This window comes from Cebidichthys violaceus, unplaced genomic scaffold (genome assembly GCF_023349555.1).
Source record: "Cebidichthys violaceus isolate CVI_PGR_0920_01 unplaced genomic scaffold, fCebVio1.0.p SCAF_1, whole genome shotgun sequence".
Classification (NCBI taxonomy): Eukaryota; Metazoa; Chordata; class Actinopteri; order Perciformes; family Stichaeidae; genus Cebidichthys; species Cebidichthys violaceus.
The window spans coordinates 6,585,015-6,606,506 of NW_027176262.1; the positions used below are offsets into that span (position 1 = coordinate 6,585,015).

The 21,492-nt window shown below is 43.2% G+C and overlaps 2 protein-coding genes across 2 annotated transcripts; both read left to right on the forward strand.

Annotated features, from left to right (window-relative positions):
* The first annotated feature begins 843 nt into the window (after positions 1-843).
* Positions 844-11,720, forward strand: gmps (guanine monophosphate synthase). The gene is made up of 16 exons (XM_068708545.1): positions 844-1,032; positions 2,497-2,669; positions 2,778-2,892; positions 3,258-3,355; positions 4,178-4,281; positions 4,392-4,585; positions 5,445-5,610; positions 5,717-5,868; positions 6,062-6,235; positions 6,456-6,561; positions 6,777-6,892; positions 7,533-7,658; positions 8,620-8,735; positions 8,845-8,975; positions 9,408-9,580; positions 9,729-11,720. The coding sequence occupies exons 1-16, from the start codon at positions 1,006-1,008 to the stop codon at positions 9,828-9,830; spliced, it is 2,073 nt and encodes a 690-aa protein (XP_068564646.1). The 5' UTR covers positions 844-1,005; the 3' UTR covers positions 9,831-11,720.
* A 1,860-nt stretch (positions 11,721-13,580) lies between these two features.
* Positions 13,581-19,092, forward strand: vmn2r1 (vomeronasal 2, receptor 1). The gene is made up of 14 exons (XM_068714850.1): positions 13,581-13,657; positions 14,101-14,392; positions 14,485-14,727; positions 14,852-15,043; positions 15,178-15,303; positions 15,469-15,653; positions 16,127-16,247; positions 16,362-16,589; positions 16,709-16,832; positions 17,401-17,561; positions 17,663-17,858; positions 17,944-18,185; positions 18,273-18,472; positions 18,771-19,092. Exons 1-14 carry the CDS (start codon positions 13,581-13,583, stop codon positions 19,090-19,092), a joined length of 2,709 nt encoding a protein of 902 aa, XP_068570951.1.
* Positions 19,093-21,492: the final 2,400 nt, after the last annotated feature.

The window sequence follows — 21,492 nt, forward strand, 5'->3', positions numbered from 1 at the left end:
ATCGTAAATCAACAGGACTTTCTTCATCACTGGACATTCTTTACATAGTGCAATATTGGGTGGTACGACACCATATACGTAAAGTGAGACTCTAGAAATGTGTTCAACTGTAAGAGAGCCCCCTCATACAACCTGTTTGTTTTAGGATATTGCTGGCAATGTCGCAAATACGTGTGCAGGACTGTTTTATGCTAATTTTGAATTGATAGGATTAAGTACTGATTAAGTAATTCAATTGTCAAATATTGAATTCACTGGATAACCCAAAAACAGGATTTACCATCTTTTTTTTTAATCTGCAGACGTTTTCCAGAAAAATGTGTTTATTATGATAAATATTGATACTGCAATATAAAATAAATTATAGCGTGTGTGGGACAAGTTGTTTATCCACACCACTGTGTCCCTGTCCTAGCCCTCAGTTGTGTCTTAGAAAAACCGAGATATGTCAGTATTGTATAGTGGATTAGGACAAATTCCTAAATAGTAAAAAAAATGTCTAAAAAATCTAATTGAATTGCTTTGGATAGCTCTGCGGTTAGGGATTGGCAAATATCCTGGGAGATCTGGACACCTCTGTGAAATGTACTATTACCTTGTTATTACACTCCATCTCATATTCTATATAAACATACACAAACTAAGCACCCAATTGCTGACACTATTTGAACATGGTCAGTCACATTCTACTATGCTGTCTAAGCCCAGCCCTCTTATGGGGCCACACTGTTCTTTACTCTCATTTTGCGCTCCACCCCATGATGCATGGCACGTTTATTTAGTCTGTAGTTCCCGCTGCGAAAGTTATTCCCAGCCGGAGTGTAGGAGAGTCCGCGTGACAGCCCATCTTCAACCCAATCTGCTTTTGAAACAGTAGTCGGCGTGCTGAGCCAGGAGCTAACCAGCACCCCCCCCCCCCCCCCCCCCCCCCCCCTCTCTCTCTCTCTGTGTGGAGAGACCTGGGACACCGAGAGGAGAGCTCATTCCACCACACCACAGTCCTCCATGGCTGTGTGCAACGGAGACAGCAAGGTCAGTGGTGCGGGGAGGACCCGCTGCTTTGGTACTTGGTTGCCCGGTTGCCCCGGTGTTAGGATCCTGATTGCCGATGTAGTCCCCCCCGGTTAATTACGGCCTGTGTGGGGGGAAAGTTAAGAGAGCATGCAGCGTTATCACCAGTTCCGCTGAGGAGCTCTGAGTACCGCTGTTGCCTGTTGCAGTATTACATTAACATGTTGCTCATAGCCGCTAGCCGCACAGGATATCTCTATTACGATTAGCATACATCTGTGACATATTTACACTATAGCCGTGGCTGCCTTTCTCCTTTATTAGTGGATCCCTCCCAGGACCCTTTGCCTCCAAAGCACCGCGTGGGTTTTAGCATAGCTCCGCTAACTTAGCCAGCAGGACGTGCTGCTAACAGGCTAATGGTGATTACTACTGTTTACACTGTTCCGTGACCTAGCATGCTACATAGGCAATGTGTTAGCTAGCTCTAGCCGGGCAGTCAGAATGTTGTAACGGTAGAACTACTGACCGACAGTCATGCATTATGACTGTTACAGGCTTTCATTTTGTAAAGTGACATTGAGCTCGAGGCACCCTAATTTATTTCCCTCGGCTGCTGTCACACACTTTAAGCTAACGGAACGTTAACTGACAGGTTTGCTAACGTCGTCACTGAAGCTAGTATGAGCCAACTTGCGGTTAACGTTACCTCTCTGACAACAGGAGCCACTACTGCTGTGTTATCCGCTCATTTGGTAAAGTTTGCTGTAAAACTGTCTATTTGTTTGTTGTCGTGATTATACTTTTAGAGCTGCTGACGGTATGTTTTAACGATTATACGGTAACAAATCTGAGGTGATAAGGTAACATTAGCATGCCTGATGCAAGTTTGTTTTTAGAAACATCTACGGGCGGAAGTGTTTCAACAAACCACGTGGGATCATGTTTCCTTTCTTGCAGTCTTTATCGTCTACTCTCATTAGCTATCAGTGATCTGACATCTCTCTAGTTCTTGTGCTGAAAATTGTTTACCAAACTTCGATCTGCGCATATGTTTACAAAAAACAATCCAGACTGGGAAGTTGTGTCAAAGTGAAACAGTACACCCTGCTCCCCGATAGCCTTTGGCTAACTTGTGTGTTTCATGTGATTCTCCTGATGGGCTGAACGGATACACCACGTTTCACGAGAGTGACTGTCTGTCTTGTATTGAAAGCTCACATGTCCATAATTATGTTAGGCTTCAATTGAGTCACATTTTTCCACGGGGGATGTCTAAAGTGGAACCCAATTAAGTCGTGGAGGAGTGGGTTACCTTACACCACCAAACTGTTGACGTTGAGGATGACATTAAGGAAACATTTCCTGTGTGCTTGTCAAAATCATTCAGTAAATACTCGTGTGCACGAGAGACTATGTATATACTTTTCTGCCCTGCTCGGCTCAACACAAGCACTTAAATCAAGACTGGGTTTTTTTCCCCAGCTGGAGATCAGCAGCGCAGAGCAGAATGGATCCTGCGAGGGGGCGGTGGCGATCCTGGATGCTGGGGCCCAGTATGGCAAGGTGATTGACAGACGGGTGCGAGAGATGTGCGTACGCTCTGAGATCCTCCCTCTAGAGACCCCGGCCTTCGCCATCAGAGAGCAGGGCTACAGGTGAGCATGAGAAGCATTTTAACCACATCATTGTTATTCCATTATTCCGTCATTATGGAAGTGTTTTATAATACATTTTGCCTTGATTTTTTTTCTCCCCTTTCTTAGGGCAATCATCATTTCCGGAGGTCCAGCTTCTGTGTATGCAGAAGATGCGCCCTGGTTCGACCCGGCCATATTCACCATAGGAAAGCCTGTCCTTGGGATTTGTTATGGGATGCAGGTATCTATGCACACGCATGCATACACACTAAACTTCTGTGATGGGAGGAATCTATAGTGGTTAGACTTACACACATTCACAGTGACCAGCTAGACAGATCTCTCTACCCCGGGCTGCTGTTCAGCTCTCCTGGGCCAGCTGGGACTTCACCATCTCCTTCAAGGGCACTTTGACGCTCGCTGAGGGAGATGAGAGAATTACTCGCTCAATTTTTCCCCCAGTTTGCCTGGAAACTAAAACCAGCAGCCATCCATTCTCTAGCTCATTTCTTTCGAGGCAGCTGGCAGTTACACCATCTTTGGAATCACACTAACATGTCATCTCCGCGTCCAAGTGTTAACTTTGCTCTGCGTGTGTCTTTACAGATGATGAATAAAGTTTTCGGCGGTACAGTACACAAAAAGAGTGTAAGGGAAGATGGAGTGTTCACTATTGGACTGGACAACACTTGTTCTCTCTTCAGGTAATATGGGTTGCTCAAGTGGATCGCAAGAACATTTGTTTAATTGATGTGTTATGATAAATATGTGTTGATATAATCCTGTTGGAGCTGCACATTCTTACACATCCTTGCATTTTTTAAATTTATAATCCGATATATTTGGCGTGAGAAGATGAGAGACTTGACGAGAAAACGTATTGAGAGTTTGTGGATGTGGACGGAACATACAAATATACTTGGTGCAGGAACAACATGGCGTCATGCACAGTGAAGAGAGAAAATTATCACATGGAAGAAGGATCTAGTGTTGGGCGAATGGAGTCCAGCCGACATGACTTTAACCTATTGAAGATGATGTAATCATCCTGTCACTCAACCCTAAAAATAAGCATTCACCAAATCCCTTCTAGATCAGTCGGCAAACATACAGTACCATCTCTTCTCTTAAGTATCTCAGGACAAGATGTTGTGGGCTTTGTAAAGCACAACTGCTCAACAGGTTTGTCCCAATGAAATATTTACTAGATAAACTGCAGAACCACTCCAGCAGTCACATATTTCCCCCTGGTTGTTACACAAATACTGCAGAGTCTAAAATAGACGGCCGCGGTCTTTTATTACCGTCTGCCTCTCACACTTGACTCTTCTGCACCCAGTGAACGCAGGCCTGGACACATTCAACTGTTACATGCAATGTTATTGAATGCCACACATCTTCCTCTGACGTGTGTGTGTGTGTGTGTGTGTGTGTGTGTGTGTGTGTGTGTGTGTGTGTGTGTGTGTGTGTGTGTGTGTGTGTGTGTGTGTGTGTGTGTGTGTGTGTGTGTGTGTGTATCTTATTAGGGGCCTTCAGAAGGACGAACTGGTCCTGCTGACCCACGGAGACAGTGTGGATAAAGTGGCCGATGGCTTTAAAGTGGTTGCCCAATCGGGGAACATCATTGCCGGTGAGCATGTTATGTTGTTTGACTATATTTATTAAAAAAAAAAAAAGTGTCATTCAAAGAGGATAATAGCAATGTTAACGGTCGTCCGCCACATCTGATGTCCCCACCAGGGATCGCTAACGAACAGAAGAAGCTGTACGGGACGCAGTTTCACCCTGAAGTCGACCTGACGGAGAGAGGCATCGAGATGCTGCGTAACTTCCTGTTCGAGATTGCGGGATGCACCAGTAACTTTACCGTACAGAACCGCCAACAGGTCTGCATCGACGAGATCAAAGACAAAGTAGACAAGTCTAAAGTGCTGGTGAGTAGAACTGCACAAAGTTTCATGATTGTGTGTGTGTGTGTGTGTGTGTGTGTGTGTGTGTGTGTGTGTGTGTGTGTGTGTGTGTGTGTGTGTGTGTGTGTGTGTTCTTATCCAAACTATTTTTAGGGCAGAGAGATGACTTGATGAAGGAAGAACAGCAGAAAATATATTCTCAGCACATTTTAACTAACAATGGGAGATAATTTGACTGAAGTCAAAAGCTGCGTTGCCGAGTGTGATATTTAGTAGCCGCTCGGGAAGTGGTGGCAGCAGCAGCAGCAGCGGTGGGAAGTAAAGTAGAACCAATTAAACTCTCAAATTAAACCCTGTTTTATCTGAAAAGAGGTAGTCGACTCCCTGAGCGCCTTCAAACTGGGCTTCATCTCAGGGGATTGTGAAGGCGATAAATGAGTGGAAGAACCGACCTCCAGGCACATGGTTTATATTTAAAGAAATGCATGCAGCCTCTGTTTCCTGTTCTTCAACTACAGTCTGAGGGATACATATTTCACTATTTGTTACTGTTGTAGTGGTTCCTGCAGTAGTTTGCATGACTGTCAGAGTTTGGGTGAGTCACAAGCGTTAATAGTCAGCTGATGAGTAAAGAAGTGTCAAGGCTGTAGTCATCTCTTTCTTTTTGATTGAGTTGACAATGCCTAATATTTGTACAGCCTGCCATGAGACAGAACACCAGATATGTCAAAGACAACATGACCAAAGCATTGGGAGGCTAAAATATATCGATATTATACATATAGTTGCTTAGAGAGCGAGACCGAGTAGGAGATCCTTCATCCAGCAGAGGGTGGGTGTGACTGACGGCACAGTTGGTGACTGTTTCTAACGATGCATTCAGGTGCTGCTGAGCGGCGGGGTGGACTCAACAGTTTGCACAGCTCTCCTCAACAAAGCGCTTAACCAGGACCAGGTGATAGCGGTTCACATCGACAACGGCTTCATGAGGAAGAGAGAGAGTCAGAGTGTGGAGGAGGCCCTCACCAAGCTGGGCATCAAACTCAAAGGTAGGGACAATTGTCATTATATTGTACTTTAGACTAAAGGACTAATCAGTTTGAAAATAAAATAATTCTCTTTCTGCTTTCCGCTCTTAAATGTTGCTTTATTTAGTGGTAAACGCTGCTCACACCTTCTACAACGGAACGACAACCCTCCCCATCTCTGAGGAGGACAGGACGCCACGGAAACGCATCAGCAAGACTTTGAATATGACGACCAACCCAGAAGAGAAAAGGAAAATCATTGGCGATACATTTGTCAAAGTGAGTATTGGGTCTTAAGCAATTCTTTTGTAAAAAGTGCCATGTAATATTTTTATTTCAAGCTGCCAGCTTGTCTGCAGTGCATGCAATACATCATCATTTATCACATTTGTCAACATCTGGCTGCGTTATTGTTTCTTTATTTCACTACTTCACTGTTGTTTCTGACGGTTTGGATTCCGTTGCTTCACAGGTGGCAAATGAAGTTATAGGAGAGATGAATCTGAAGCCTGAAGAGGTTTTCCTGGCCCAGGGTACCTTGCGGCCCGATCTTATTGAGAGTGCCTCTCATCTTGCCAGCGGCAAGGCGGATGTCATCAAAACGCATCACAACGACACCGAGCTCATCCGCAAACTCCGGGATGAGGTACTGCACACATGCACTATATATAGCAAACAGCTGAACATCATTCACTTTTTATTGAAACATGTTTCTACATCATCCATCGTCCTCTTAAGAGGCTTTCTTTCTTCAACAGTTGTTCAGTAGCCCCTTTTTATATAAACGCACAACTATGCAACACCGAAGCATTTTCCTCACTCCCACTCTGTGTTCATGCTGATTCCACTCCTTTGTGACCCTCCAGGGAAAAGTAATCGAACCACTGAAAGATTTCCATAAAGATGAGGTCAGAGCGCTGGGGAGAGAGCTGGGCCTGCCAGAGGAGATTGTCTCCCGACACCCTTTCCCCGGCAAGTACATAAACGCATGCCAATGATGTGACTGCTCTGACAAAAGGGATTATTCCAATAATGTTTAGTGATGATTTCTTTCTACCATTTTCTCCTTTTCTGTCCCTCATGTACTCATTTACCTAATTCAATCAGACAGACTCAAAACTGTCCACGCGTTGCTCTTATATTTGCTAAAAAAGAAGTGCACCTCCTCCCTGCTTTGCCCTTTTTAGGTCCGGGTTTGTCCATCAGAGTGATTTGTGCAGAGGAGCCCTACATCTGTAAGGACTTTGCTGAAACAAACAACATCCTCAAAATCATCACAGACTTCTCTGCAAGTGTCAAAAAGGTCAGAACAATACAGATGCAAAAATAAATTGTAATAACCAGTCATCTGACGTCCTGTGTTTTAGGGACATATCATAAACAACTCGTCACTGTAACAGGATCATGATTCATGTATTTGCAACTAATGGCAGGAAATGAATTACCGCGAATATGCCGCTCTCTCTTTTTCTGCAGTTTGGATGATGCATGCACATTTTTTAAGATGAATTTAATCGCTGCTTACTGAAAACAGCCCTCTTAGCTTGTGCGCTCACTGTAAATTTCCTGATGACAAACATTGGAGGTAGTACACGGATCCAAACAAACAAAGTTTACTCTACATATTGACTGTTTGCTGCTGGATGTCTGACAGCAGAACCGGGGACTCATTTGCCATGACACACAGAACAGCTGTTCATTTGATACACGATTTGAAGTTCAGAGTTGATCTACTTTGACTTTATGAATCAGGGTTTTTGTGGCTCTACTGACTAAGATGATGGACACATCGGAAGGCTGGAAAATGAGAAGTGTTCGCAAAATGAGTTAAAAGTAGTCACAACATAGACCGAGCTACTTCTGTGGTCTCTGTCCTTGCAGTTCCAGTTTTTCGTTCTGGTTAAAAATGTTGTCTGTGTCTGTCTGTCTCCTCTCCCCTCCAGCCCCATGTCTTGCTGCAGAGAGTCAAATCGTGCATATCAGACGAGGAAGAAGAGAAACTCATGCAGATCACCAGCCTTCATTCACTCAATGCCTTCCTGCTGCCCATCAAAACTGTCGGCGTCCAGGTAAACTAGCTGCTCAATCAACTCATTAAATCCAACCAGTCGCTCTGATATTTTGTGTTCTTGTAAGATGGGCTTTACTGACAATTTGAGGGTTTTTACGGTCCACACACTTCTACAGACTACAAGTGATGTGCAGCCCGAATGCTTTAACCTGCAGTCAAAGTAGTGTTCAAGCAGACTTGCTGCAGTGGCTTCTTAAAGGCCCAAGTGAAAGTTAGAGAGGACATTTTGTAGGTTGATCCAAACATGGCTCATTTGTTGTGTGATTTACATGTATGTGGAATGGGTCAAATGTCTTCAGAACTGCAGATGAATGTGAGGCAGGAAGCAGTGTGTCTCACTTGTGCCGTTTGTCTCGCTGTGTTTTCACTATAATTTAGTGGTTAACCCGCAGACACACCCACCCAGACAAAGCCTCTCAGTTTCTTTTTGACTCTCTCTCTCTCTCTCTCCCTAGCCAAGGGACCGATCTGTTGTAAACATTGTGACATGTTTTAGTTTCTCCCCAAACTTCTCTGATGCTAACACATGCCGAGGGTGTGGCTAAACACGGCAAACATAATTTTCCAGTTATTTATACGGACCTTTACTGTTTCCAGGAGAAATGTATGGTCATGACTACTTTCCTCCCCCAAACATTGCAGTCGACCAGTGACTGTGTGTGTGGGTGTGGGTGTGTCCTAATATTTCCTGTTTGAGTTTTATGTTCACCCTTAACCTCAAATTGTGGGGGAGACAGGAGACGGTGGACAAACACAGCGTTTATTGCCTGTGGAATTTTTTTGGAAGTGAAAACACTCTATTTATAGAAACTTCACTGTTTATTTAAAAGGAAATGTTTGGAGAATGACACACATGTGCGTATGCTAATCTAACATTTGTTGCAGATTTGTGTTCTCTTGTTTTATTTTGTTTGTTGCTCCAATAAGCCTAGTTTTTAAATGACATTCTTCTGTCTCAGGGGGATTGCCGGTCCTACAGTTACGTGTGCGGCGTCACAAGTAAAGAGTCGCCACACTGGGAGTCTCTCATGTTCCTGGCCAGACTCATCCCTCGCATGTGCCATACTATCAATAGGTAACTCACACCGCTCTGCTCTTCGTCTCTCCCCACTTACATGCCACATTAGACACTCTGTGTATTCTATGGACACTCATCCATTCATCGTTGTCTCTCCTTTTCCCAGAGTTGTGTATGTGTTCGGGTCTCACGTGAAAGAGCCGCCAACAGACATTACCCCGACCTTCCTGACCACAGGCGTTCTGAGCACACTCAGACAGGCTGACTTTGTAGCTCACTCTATCCTTAGAGAGTCTGGTAAGTGTGTGTGTGTGTAGCCAAGTCATTTTAGACATTTTAATTTAGCCTTATGTATTGTATTACAGACTACATTATAACAATGCAGTCTCTCTAGAGCCATTCACTCCTTTTTACAAAGCCTGGTAATAATATGCTGCTGTACGTTTCAAGTACAGTGTACTCGTCTGCATACTTGCAGCCACATGAGGAATTTAACGTTTCCCCAGAGGCAAACCACATACTGGTTCTTGTGAGTCTGTTCCCGACTGTGTCTGTGGTTTCACTCAGTATTCCGGGGAGGATTTGAAGATCATTTTGTCCACTTTTAATATCATATAAATGTTCCATAAGAGTATTACGTAAGCCTTTTTTTGCTTCATTAACGGATGGACATGATTAAGTGACAAACATGTTGTTCTAGCAGCAATGAGAACATTTTGTCTCTTGCAGGCTATTCCGGTAAGATCAGCCAGATGCCCGTCATCTTGACCCCCCTGCACTTTGACCGCGACCCTCTGCAAAAACAGCCATCCTGCCGGCGCTCTGTGGTGGTCCGCACCTTCATCACCAGCGATTTCATGACCGGCATCCCTGCCATGCCAGGCAACCACATCCCGGAGGAGGTAAACCACGATTCAAGCGCTCAACTTGGTCTTGGCATTATCTCACCATCATGGATCATTTATCAGCCCCAGAATCATTTAAATATATATATTTTTTTCTTTAGTTGTTCAATGTTTTAAGAGTCATTTGTGTTATCTATTTTCACAGGTGGTGCTGAAGATGGTAAATGAGATCAAGAAGATCCCGGGCATCTCCAGAGTCATGTATGATCTGACTTCCAAACCACCCGGCACCACAGAGTGGGAATAAAACACGACATGACGTCATATCGACAGGACACACACACTCACACACAATGCACAAACACACTCGGCCGATATCAGAGAGGGCTGGTGAATTCCTCCTTCCCCCCCCCCCCTCCCCTCCCTCCTCTCCTCTCTTCCTCCCTCCCGCTCTCCTTCTCTTCAACATTCCCATGGAAGGCAGACCGTACTGTGATGGGCGCACATGCAAAGGCGCTACTACTCTGCTCTCCCCACCACTCCTCCCTGGTCTTAATATTTTTGGCGATAGGGATCGATTAATGTTGGTTATTGATAATATATTGTCACTTTTGGTCCATGTACATCAATGTATTTCCTCTCTTATGACTAAAAGGTAAGTTGCTGCTTCCTTTTCTTAAGGTCAACCATTAAAGGCAAGTGGCGAGAAGCTGTGAAAAGTTCAGAAAGTGGACTTTGATGTTGTGCCTCGGGTTGCATTATAAACAAAACAAGCAAACAAAAGGGTGACGAACTGAAGGGGAGTTGTTTTCTGCCTTTTTTTTTTTTTTGTCGGATGTTTTTGTTTCACGGCTGTGGGTCAGAATATTCTCAACCTAAGACTATCTTCTCTATTTGTTCATTTTCAGTTTCTGCCTGTATACTGTGCTATGAAGAAGGTTGTCTGTGTTTAAGGTAAAAAAAAAAACAACGGGCAACCTATGTGACCAATCAATAATTCTTAAGCTTTTTGTTTTGCCAAAAGTAGAATATGCCGTGGTGATGTATAACATTGTGGGCTCCTCTGGACGATCTTCTCCAGGCTACATTTGTTGACGAGAGCTCTTGACTTGTTGCTGTGCCACAGGGAGGACAGCAGACAACCCAAGATTAGCTCCAGTGTGATGACTCGCGTGCAGGAAGCCATTATGATGGGCAACTTTGTATGTGACTGTTCTGTTGTTTGTGTTTATTTCTTGATGTGACCCGACCTGGACTTTAATGTTTCCGGAAAAGGACGATATAACACTGTTTCTCTTCATGCTGCAATATGTATGCGTTTTATGAAGAATAAACACAACAAGAGGATTAACTAATAACAAAATTATAAGTACAGTAGAGTTTATAACCACATTGTGTAAATTGCAATTGTCTTTATGTCATTATTTGGCTGCTCTTTTGTTGCGCAGGGGCACATTTTTGCACATTGTCTTTTTTTTTTTAAATTTTTCCACCCATAAAGAAAGTCTTGGTGCAGAACCATGCATCCAGTGGGAACGTCACCACATAGAAGTGCGTCACTGTGTAGAGTCAAAGGTCAGGTTGTCTGTTACCATCTCTAACACATGTTCACTGTCTCAAAAAGGCATCGACTGCTTAATGAATTTCCATTGTCAAAACATTAAACACATAATCTCTAGTCTCGTCATTTAGTCCTCAGTGAATACAGTGCTCAGGTTTAACTGAGATTTTAAAAGTATTGTACCCCGATAGAGCCATTTCACTCGGGCGCAGTGGTTGTCATGTCTTTGTGCTTCTCATTCTCATTCTCTGTTCTCTCTTTAACCCGTAGTGGCAAAAGTACTCCTAATGCAAAATGAATGGTTTTTCCTAACTTGTCTTAACCGCTATTAGTGTCCCTCTGTTCGGCCTTTTATACATCTGTATTTTCCGTTGCATATGTCTCCATAGAAAACAACAGCTTGATAATATTGGACACACACTTTCGTAGTTGTATTTAATTGCAATATCGATAAGATTAAGTTATGCAATTTATTGTAATTTTTTTTTGTTGGTTTTGTTTTATAATTTCTATTCAACAACGCTCATTCTCCTTAGTAACGTGCCTCAAACCAAGCCACTGCATGCAGTTTCAACTATGATGACATTTGTACAATGGAAAACTGAGCTTTAATAAAGATCTCCATGTTGAAACTTCTCACTTCTATAATCAACTTATCTCTACTTGTTTACGCTTTCATAGAACTTAATTTCTAATGATTTTTATCTCGATAGTTTTTCTTCCCACAGTTGGAGAGTATTCATTATTACCGATTATTTGGAGTACACAACGTAAATAACCTCGCCATAACAGCAAAATACAGAAGACAATGAAGGAATCAAAAGCAATTTCAAGTAAATAAAGTAAATTAAAACTTTCTAGTTGATTGATTCAAAGGAACTATTTTTGAATTATAGAACAATATTCAAATTTGGATATTAGAGAACTTGATAAATTGAGGCATTGCAGCGATTCTTTGGAATGTTGCTTAGGTTTACACGTTATTAGTACTTTTCCTTATGTTGCTTTAGCTATTTGATTTCCATTTTTACTTTTCACTTGATTTATTGTAATATTTTTTGTCTGGAGGGGAGAGGACTGGATTATGATCTAAATCCATCGAGGTGAAAGTAAATGAAGTTTGTGTTAACCTCACTCCCCTGTTAAACGGGGTTGAAATTATTCCACATGCTTCCAATGCAGCCTTGTGCATTATATATCAACTAAATCACAGCCAGAATACAGAAGTACAGTTTTCTTTAGCACTGGAAGCAAGTGAATGTATTCTGCTTAACTTTATTAGTGTAGGACTAGTTATTCAAAAGCTACAAAAAGTAGAATAGAAAAGTGGAAGACCCTTTGTCCATTTAATCATGTGCCTCTTTGCAAATGTCCGCCTGGAACCGGCCTTTAAAATAATTACATTAGCGTTTTTCGTGAATTACCGCACATAATTGATTTCTTGCAGCACACATCAGTATCGGTCAGATGTCTCTCACGTGCCTGAGAGAGATCACAAGGGCCCAATCACACACACACACACACACACACACACACACACACACAGACACACACACACACACACACACACACACCCTGTAGGTCAACGTTGATCATCAGCAACTATATGAAAATATCCTCCTTCAGATTCCTGCTTTCTGTGTTCCCTTCCCTTTCAATTAAATCCATGTAAACAGCCATATTGTTGAGAGAAGTTTAGACTAGCTTATTTGTGTGCTGTTACCCAGCAGAGGTCCCTCTGTGTGCCGGGGTTCAGGTGTGTGTTTCTCCCCGCTGACTGAGAGACAAGTGCAGACAAGTTCAGTCATCCATCAACACACACGCAGACCCACACTCAGGGGACGAGGCATGGCTTTGGAACAGTAGCCGTGCTGTTAAGTTGCGTAAAGACTGTACAAGTTACCACATGCGGCTGCCAATTAACGTGTGGCCTGTGGCAGTTTATCCTCCACAGCTGACCCGTGTGCAGACAGATAAACTGATTTGTCTTTACAGGATGAAACAAAGAGAAATTAAATTATGGGATGGGATTTTTTTTGTGTGTTTGTGCACGTTTTGTGGTCCAGGGTCCAGTTTGTAAAAAAAAAGTAAAACTTTTTTAAGCAAACATAATTTTATACACCGTTAATGATTATTTAATAATTAATAAAATCATCTAAAATGAACTAAGTCCTTCTTGGCTATGTTTCAATGAAGATGAAAATGTCCTCATCCAGTGCCCTCCTCTTCACGTTAGTTCTCAGGTTTCCCTGTGCAGCACATCTCCCTTGAGAGCAGACAAGACACCTGTCACACTGTTCTGTCTGCCACAGCGAGAGCTCTCTTGACTCCTTTCTTCGCCCACATAGCATGGAAATCGGTCGCTTTTTGCTTGGATTATGTGCATTTTTGTACTTGTACAGATCATCTTCAGCAGAGTCCACATGCAAGCTGAAGGCCAAGTTCAACCTGAGCGGCTACAAGGATGTAGAGAAGAAGAAGGTTGTCGTTGGGGGGATGTTTCCTGTTCACATGCGTATAGCTTCCAGCGATGGCAACACGTCAAGGTTGCCGGTCTCCTCAGGGTGTGAGGGGTGAGTTGAGCTTCTCATTTGTCTTTTGTATTGGCCTTTTGCTTAAATAGATTCTTAGGTAATCTCAAAAGCCTTATTAAGTGACATTATTTCATAATTTAGCCCCTAAATGAGATTTATTTTTACTTGAGTATATGTTTCAACCTCGCAGTGTGCTTGTGAGAACTCTTAACCTGATGGTTTTATTATAGAAATCAAGAAAGCGCTGGGCAGCACCTCTGGGGGCCAATTAGCCTCAGTAGCCCATATTATCATGGAGACAGGCCTTTACACTGTAGTATGCAACAATAATCAGCAAGTCTGCAAACTGTCCTCTTGTGGCTAATTTAGGTAATAACTTTCAAAAGACTAAAATAGTTTTTGCATATCTTCCAGTCATAAAGTTTTTCTTAGCTTTTGCAAAGTGTGTACTGTTATCTCATCCCTCTCCCATCGTCCTCCAGGTTTAACTTCCGTACCTTCCGCTGGACCCAGACCATGCTGTTTGCCATCAACGAAATTAACGAGAAGCAGGACCTGTTGCCCAACACCGACCTGGGCTACGTCATCTACGACTCCTGCTTCACCATCTCCAAGGCGGTGGAGGGCACCCTCACCTACCTGACGGGCCAAGACGAGGCCGTGCCCAACTACCGCTGCGGGACTGGGGCGCCCCTGGCTGCTCTGGTGGGCGCTGGGGGCTCCGATCTGTCCATTGCCACGGCGAGGATACTTGGGCTTTATCACTTCCCACAGGTAGGCCAGTGGTGAGTTAGATGAAGACAAGGAAGATGAACAAATAGAGAGAACAAGTGTAATGTTCGTGTCCTCTCCTCTGTCATCTTTAGGTCAGCTATTCTTCCACTTGCTCCGCCCTGGAAAGTAAGTTCCAGTTCCCCACCTTCCTCAGGACCATTCCCAATGACAAGCACCAGTCCACAGCTATCGCCCAGCTGGTGCTGCACTTCGGCTGGACTTGGGTGGGCACCATAGCTGCCGATGATGATTACGGCAAGTATGGCATCAAAGCCTTCAAGGAGCAGGTTGAGGAAGCTGGTGTCTGCATCGCCTTCTCTGAGACCTTGCCCAAGGTAACATCTCTTCAGTCAATATTTCACTGGCCCTCCTGTGGTTTTGATCACACACAGTCATGCCGGTCTTCTCTAGAGATGTATTACAATTTATTCCTGTTGAAATTTTTTTTTTAAACTTCAGGTGAGTTCCCCAGAGGCCATCCAGCGTATTGCTGAAACCGTAGTTAAGGCCACATCCAAGATCATTGTGGTCTTCTCGTCAGACGTGGACCTCAGTCCTCTGATCCTCGAGCTGCTCCGGCACAACGTGACCAACCGCACCTGGATCGCCAGCGAGGCCTGGGTCACCTCCGCTCTCATCAACCAGCCTGGGGTGAGTGCTCAGTGCAGTGATGACTGAGGGTCAAAGCTCATTGATTGATTGAATGAACAGACATGAAGCAGATGCTCCACAGGCTTTGAAACACAATTTGAGCTGAAGTTGACGATGTGCGTGTTTTTACCCAGGTGAACTCGGTGCTCGGTGGTACCCTGGGCTTTGGGGTCAAAAGGGCTGATATCCCGGGTCTTCAACGCCATCTACTGGATTTGGACCCCTATTCTAACCTGCTCACAGAGGAATTCTGGGAAAACGTGCGTTTATTAAGCTCTCTAATTGGCCAGACTGTCGCCATATCTGTTCATCTATTAACCACATGCAAAATCTGATTGAGACAAAATGACGATGAACATTCAGTGGCAACTCTAAAAGTCATACAGAAATCTAGAAAGTTTGCGACCTTGTTTTTTGTCTTGTAGTTGTTTAACTGCACATTGGACTATGGCAAAGCGGTGAGGCAGGCCAAACAGAGGGCCAAGGAGGTCAACGGCACGCTGTCCAAGGCAGTGAGGGGGGTTCCTGACGGGCTGTGTACGGGCGGCGAGTCTCTGGCACAGCTCAGTAACACCTACTCTGATGTTTCCCAGTTACGAATCACTTACAGGTCAGTTCTCACTGCACATATTGCTGCTACAAGTAAGAATGATTTTTACCTTCATGCTACTGGAATCGCCTCTACAACACCTATTGCCTCCACCATTAAAGGGTCAGTACACCCAAATTGCAAAAAGTAGCACCAGGCCATAGAGATTTTGAGATACCTGCCTCTGAAACTCAAGTATCACTCCAGAAACACTGTCCTGGGTACACAGAATACACACGTAATGCAGGTGTTTCTTTGATAGAAAGTAGTTCCAGATTAATAAGGACATTCACTGTGTTTCAGTGGCAGCAAACAAAACTTCACTAAACTATCTGCAACACCACATAGAACTATGAAGTGAAAAATATTGTTTTCTTTTAGCAATTTTTGTGAACAAACCCTTTAAGGATACAATCACACTGATGTGCTATGAAGGTGTGATTGATAATGGTGATGATGATGATGACAATGATGATGAAGATGTCTCCCCACAGTGTGTACAAAGCTGTGTACTCTGTGGCCCACGCCTTGCACAACCTGGAGCACTGTGAAGAGGGACAGGGGCCATTCGTCGGGAAAAGCTGTGCTGATATCACCAACTTTGAGCCATGGCAGGTAAGCCCGTGTGTGTGTGTGTGTGTGTGTGTGTGTGTGTGTGTGTGAGAGAGTACAACTGTTTTTACGTGCATGTGTTTCACTCAGACGTGGCTCCATCGTTCTCTCCCTTAGCTGATGTACTACCTGAAGAACGTGCGCTTTAAAGTGCCGCACACGGACGAAGAGATCTACTTTGAGGACGGAGACGTGGAAGGCGTCTACGACATCATTAACTGGCAGGTCAACAGTCAGGGGGAGATATCCTACATCACTGTGGGAAGCTACAATGGCTCAGCAGCTCCAGAGGACAGGATGACCATCACGAATGACTCCATTGTGTGGAACAATGAAATGTTGGAGGTCAGCAGCATGTTGATCAAGACAGAGTTTCACTCTTCCAGATTAGGATTAGTGTCACATGCATGTGTGTCTGTATAAATCTGTGTGTGTGTGTGTGTGTGTGTGTGTGTGTGTTGCAGCCTCCTCGGTCAGTGTGCAGTGAGAACTGCCAGCCGGGCACCAGGAAGGGAATCCGACAGGGAGAGCCAGTGTGCTGCTTTGACTGTATCCCGTGTGCTGATGGAGAGATCAGCAACTCAACTGGTCAGTATACAGCTTCTAAAATGTACCTTATTGACATGAACTTTTACTGAAATATAAACCTGAGTGAATAAAGTTACTTTTATTTTAATCAAACACATTTTTTTCACAAACACATTCAAGACAAGAAAACATATCTGTTTTTACTTCATTTAATAGCCTGAAACTACTCAACTTGCTTGCTTGTCTTAAATTCAATTCAGCTGTGGCATACTGGTGTATGCTTTACAAAGCTATAATTGGTTAATTGCTTTAACGTGCATTATTGAAAATATGCAAATTACCACAGTGAGGAAGCTATGTTAATTTCACCTAACAAAGATGGAATATGCTGCAAAACTAAGCATGGCGTCTACAAAACCCATCTGAATCCCCTTCAACAAATTAGACACTACAAAAGCAAAAACCTCCATCATTTTACACTCATATTCATTGACACGTCACACTGAAATGGTGCTATATCAGGAATGTCTTCTGTCATGTTTTAGAGGCCACTTGTATCTGCTGGGCCTCTTGCTCTTAATTTCTGAGCTGTTTCCAGACTAAGTCCGAGTTCCTCCCTCTCTGGCAGATGCTCGTGCATGTATCCTGTGCAGTTATGAAGAGTGGTCCAATGAAGCTCATGACACCTGTATACCAAAAATCATTGAGTTCCTAGCCTTTGGAGAGCCGCTGGGGATCACTCTCATCGTCATCTCGGCCTTCGGAGCTCTACTCACCATCGGTGTCGGGGTGAGACACACCTCCCGGTGAAGCCAACAGATCCCTTGTTGCAGAGAGTAAGGAGCCAAATACCCCCAAATGATGTGATTTCACTGTTCTTCTTTTTCCAGGTGGTGTTTGTTGCGCACATTGGCACCCCTCTGGTGAAAGCCAATGATGCTCTGTTGAGTTTCTCGCTGCTCTTCTCGCTGGTGGTGACCTTCCTCTGCTCCATCGTCTTCCTCGGACAGCCTCAGCACTGGAGCTGCATGACCAGTCAAGTAGCCCTGGCTCTGGGCTTTGCTCTCTGCCTTTCCTCTATCATGGGTGAGTCCACTGCACTGTTGTGTGTGTGTATATATATGAGTATATATACACAGTCTATCTATCTACTAACTGCTCTGTGATTCAGGTAAGACAGCAGTGCTGATGCTGAGAGCTCAGGCTCTGAAAGCGGCCCGGATCAAAGCCAAAGCAGCTGCCAAAGCTGCAAAGTTGGCTGCAGCTGAAGCAGCAGCCAACGGCGGCAGTCCTGATGTCATCTTCACCAACACTTTCATAAACGGTGACGCCAATGCCTGTGCTAACCCTGAAGTTGACAGTCTCACCTGTGCCCACCAGAGGGCGATAGCTGCTGTGGCAACTTTAATACAGGTAGATACAATAAATACAGGAAGAAAGGATGTGAAGCATCTTTACTCTGACCTGATCCTGTATTATATCTCACATCCTTCTACCCAGGCTGTAGCGTGCACAGTGTGGCTCATCATCATCCCTCCACACCCCATTGAAAACACCTCTGCCCAGAATATAAAGATCATTCTGGAGTGTGACGAAGGCTCTGTGGTCTTCATCTGTTGTATCTTCGCCTATGACATCCTGCTGGCTCTGCTGGCCTTCATTTTTGCTTTCATAGCCCGAAAACTGGAGGACCACTTCAGGTAGGAAACACACAAGGTTTCAGTAGTAAACAGAGTTGCAATGTAGTTGATATTTGACATTGTATTGTAACGTAACATGTTAAGAGGGATTATGTATTTCTGTTAACACTTCCTCATCTTCTTCTCGCAGGAAACACAGAAAAGCACTGGTTTTAATCTGTGAGAAGTCAAAACATGTGTGCTATATTACTTCTGTAATTCAATTTCCACTTGTTCCTCTCTCTCTTATTCAGACATTTTGGTGTACAGAACATTTCTTTTGACACTAAAGCAGCATGTTTCTTCCTCTGTCTTCCAGTGAGGCGAAGTGTGTGACCTTCGGCATGCTCGTCTTCTTCATCGTGTGGATCTCCTTTGTCCCAGCGTACCTCAGCACACGCGGCAAGTTCATGGTTGCCGTCCAGATTTTTGCCATCTTGGCTTCCAGCTTTGGCCTGCTGAGCTGCATCTTCTTGCCCAAGTGTTACATTCTTTTGGTCAAACCTGAGCGCAACAGAGAGGAGATGATGAGGCCCCGTGCAAAACCACGCGATGGGACCTCAACCGGGACCTCGGCTTCATTCGTAACAACTGCTACTGAGGTCAATGCTACGATTGCATCCACTGCTATTGATGATTAGTGGAGCTGCACTGAGAACTAAACAGACATCGTGAAATAATAATTAATTGGCTCAGTAGGCAACTGGTCCAGCTGATTAGGGTCCCTAGTCTTGTTATTCACATATATTTTACAATCATCATGTTTGTCCAATTGGCAAAATATATTTTGAACAAGATATTTATCTTTACACTGTTTGTCAAGCCAAAGTCAAGTGTCCAATCACCTGCATTAGATATGATATATTAAATTTGATTTCAATTTGCAAAATCCACGAGGATAGAAAACTGCTACCTCAACAATTACTTAATATCTAAAAAAATAAAATGCATTTTCAACAACACTGCTATTTCCGAAAAAATTACGGTCCTGATACAAATGTCAAACGCAGGACATTTTTAACACACAATATAATATTGACTTTACTTGCTTTACTATGAGTCATGCTAAAATATACTTTAACAAGTTCAGACTCTTACTATCAAATTGCTGTTGTTTCAGTTGTGTAACATAATTGCAATAAAGGCAACGTTTTACCTCAGATATTGTACTGTTGTACTAATACATTTTAAACACATTTGACAATTTATAAACATACTGGATTTAGCTTTCGTTGTTCTCATTGAAATATTTGCATAACAGCATAATAACCTGTCAATGTGATACAAACTAGTGTAACTCTGTTAGCATAATGCATTTCCTAACATATTAGACATATATCAGACACACGTCACTGTAATACGTGTTATTTCTTGTTGAAGCAATAAGTTCATTGTATGCTCATTTTTGGGCACTTCTTTTACTGACTGTCAAATATTGTTAAACATCCAGTCAATAAATTACTTTGAACTGAATAACTGTCAACTCCAACATGTAGTTATTGTCCTCTCACAATTAAGTAGGACTGCAGGGAATATTCTTGTTTCAGGATTTTGTCTCTGAACATCGCCACGCATCTTTATGGCCACTAGAGGGCCGTCAGATAAATAAATAAAAAATAAGCAAAGTGTTCAATGAGCAGTGCTTCAAGGGGACTTATTTAAAGCTGCACTAATATTTTATATATATTATTATATTTTTGTATCAACAATAGATCAAATGACTTTAATGTTAAAGGCGTCCCTCAAAGTGACAAACCTACAGATAGTTACAGTGTCACCTGTCTCTGCAGTTCCCATACGCATTCAACATTTAGCTCATGGTTACGATTTTAGGGCCCACAACTTTACTGTTTTTGTTCAGTCTCAGTGGTCTTATCAGTATTTTTTCCAGCCCCTGCAGGCTCCTGTTTCTAATGAAAAAGATCAAATACATACAAACATTGGCTACCTGTCCAGCTTCAAACAACAGACAGAGTTAGCATTAACAACTAGCTAGTGAACATTGTGGAGAGTTTAGCTGCTAAAGAGACAGATATTCATTCCAAAACCGAGCTAGTGTTGTAAATATTTGACTTATATTCACCAGGTGGACTCCAAATGAATAATATAGCAACTGTTTGCTAACATGTTCACTATAATAACTTTATATGGTGATAATATGTCAGATGTTGATGCCAGCTTGTTTAGCTAACCCCAAGAGGCAAAAAAGAAAAGCTATTAGCACAGCTCTAAGATAATCAGGTCACAAGAGGAACAGATAACGGCATATGTTTCAACATTACTGTATGACGAGCAGTGCTGGTTGGCATGCTAACACCTTATGTTAGCTTAGCAGACCTAGCATGGAGGCAAGTAAGACAAGTTGCAGAGACTTTTGATATAAAGACTTCTCACTCTTCTGCTGTTTCCCACAGAGCTTAGAAAGGGATGAGAAGATGAAAGGAAATATGAGGCTTCATGAAACTTTGAAGTTTTTAAATACTTTTTAGCTGGAGAGAAGTTAATTATGCTGGAATACGTGTGATAGATGACTCAGTGTTGAAAAGATGACAAGAAGAGAGGAAAGCAGACAAAACCTTAAAGAAAAGATATCCTCTACTGAACAATATGAAGACAAAGATAATCTGTGTGGGTGTGTTGACTGTCTCATACATTATGGTGACCTTTGTTACCCTCACATTGCAAAAGACAATGAAGCAATATCTTGTGATGTTTCATGCATCACGCATAATCCATTGACCCTATTATCCTGTCATGTGTGTTTGAGTGGTTGGGATGCTGTTTTGTGTAGATGCGGGTGGCTTTTCTCCACCAGTCTGTGTGTGTGTGTGTGTGTGTGTGTGTGTGTGTGTGTGTGTGTGTATTGCTGTTAGTGTTGCTCATGAGCACGTGGCCTTCCAGGAATCTTTGAAGCTGTGAAGACCAACCAAAGCTGTCACCGTGGACGGTAATACATCCTCCGGGTGACGGAGTGGTGAAGGAATGTGTTTATAATTTATTGCCAGCTGACGAGAGTGGACAGGAACAGTAGTGCTAAATCA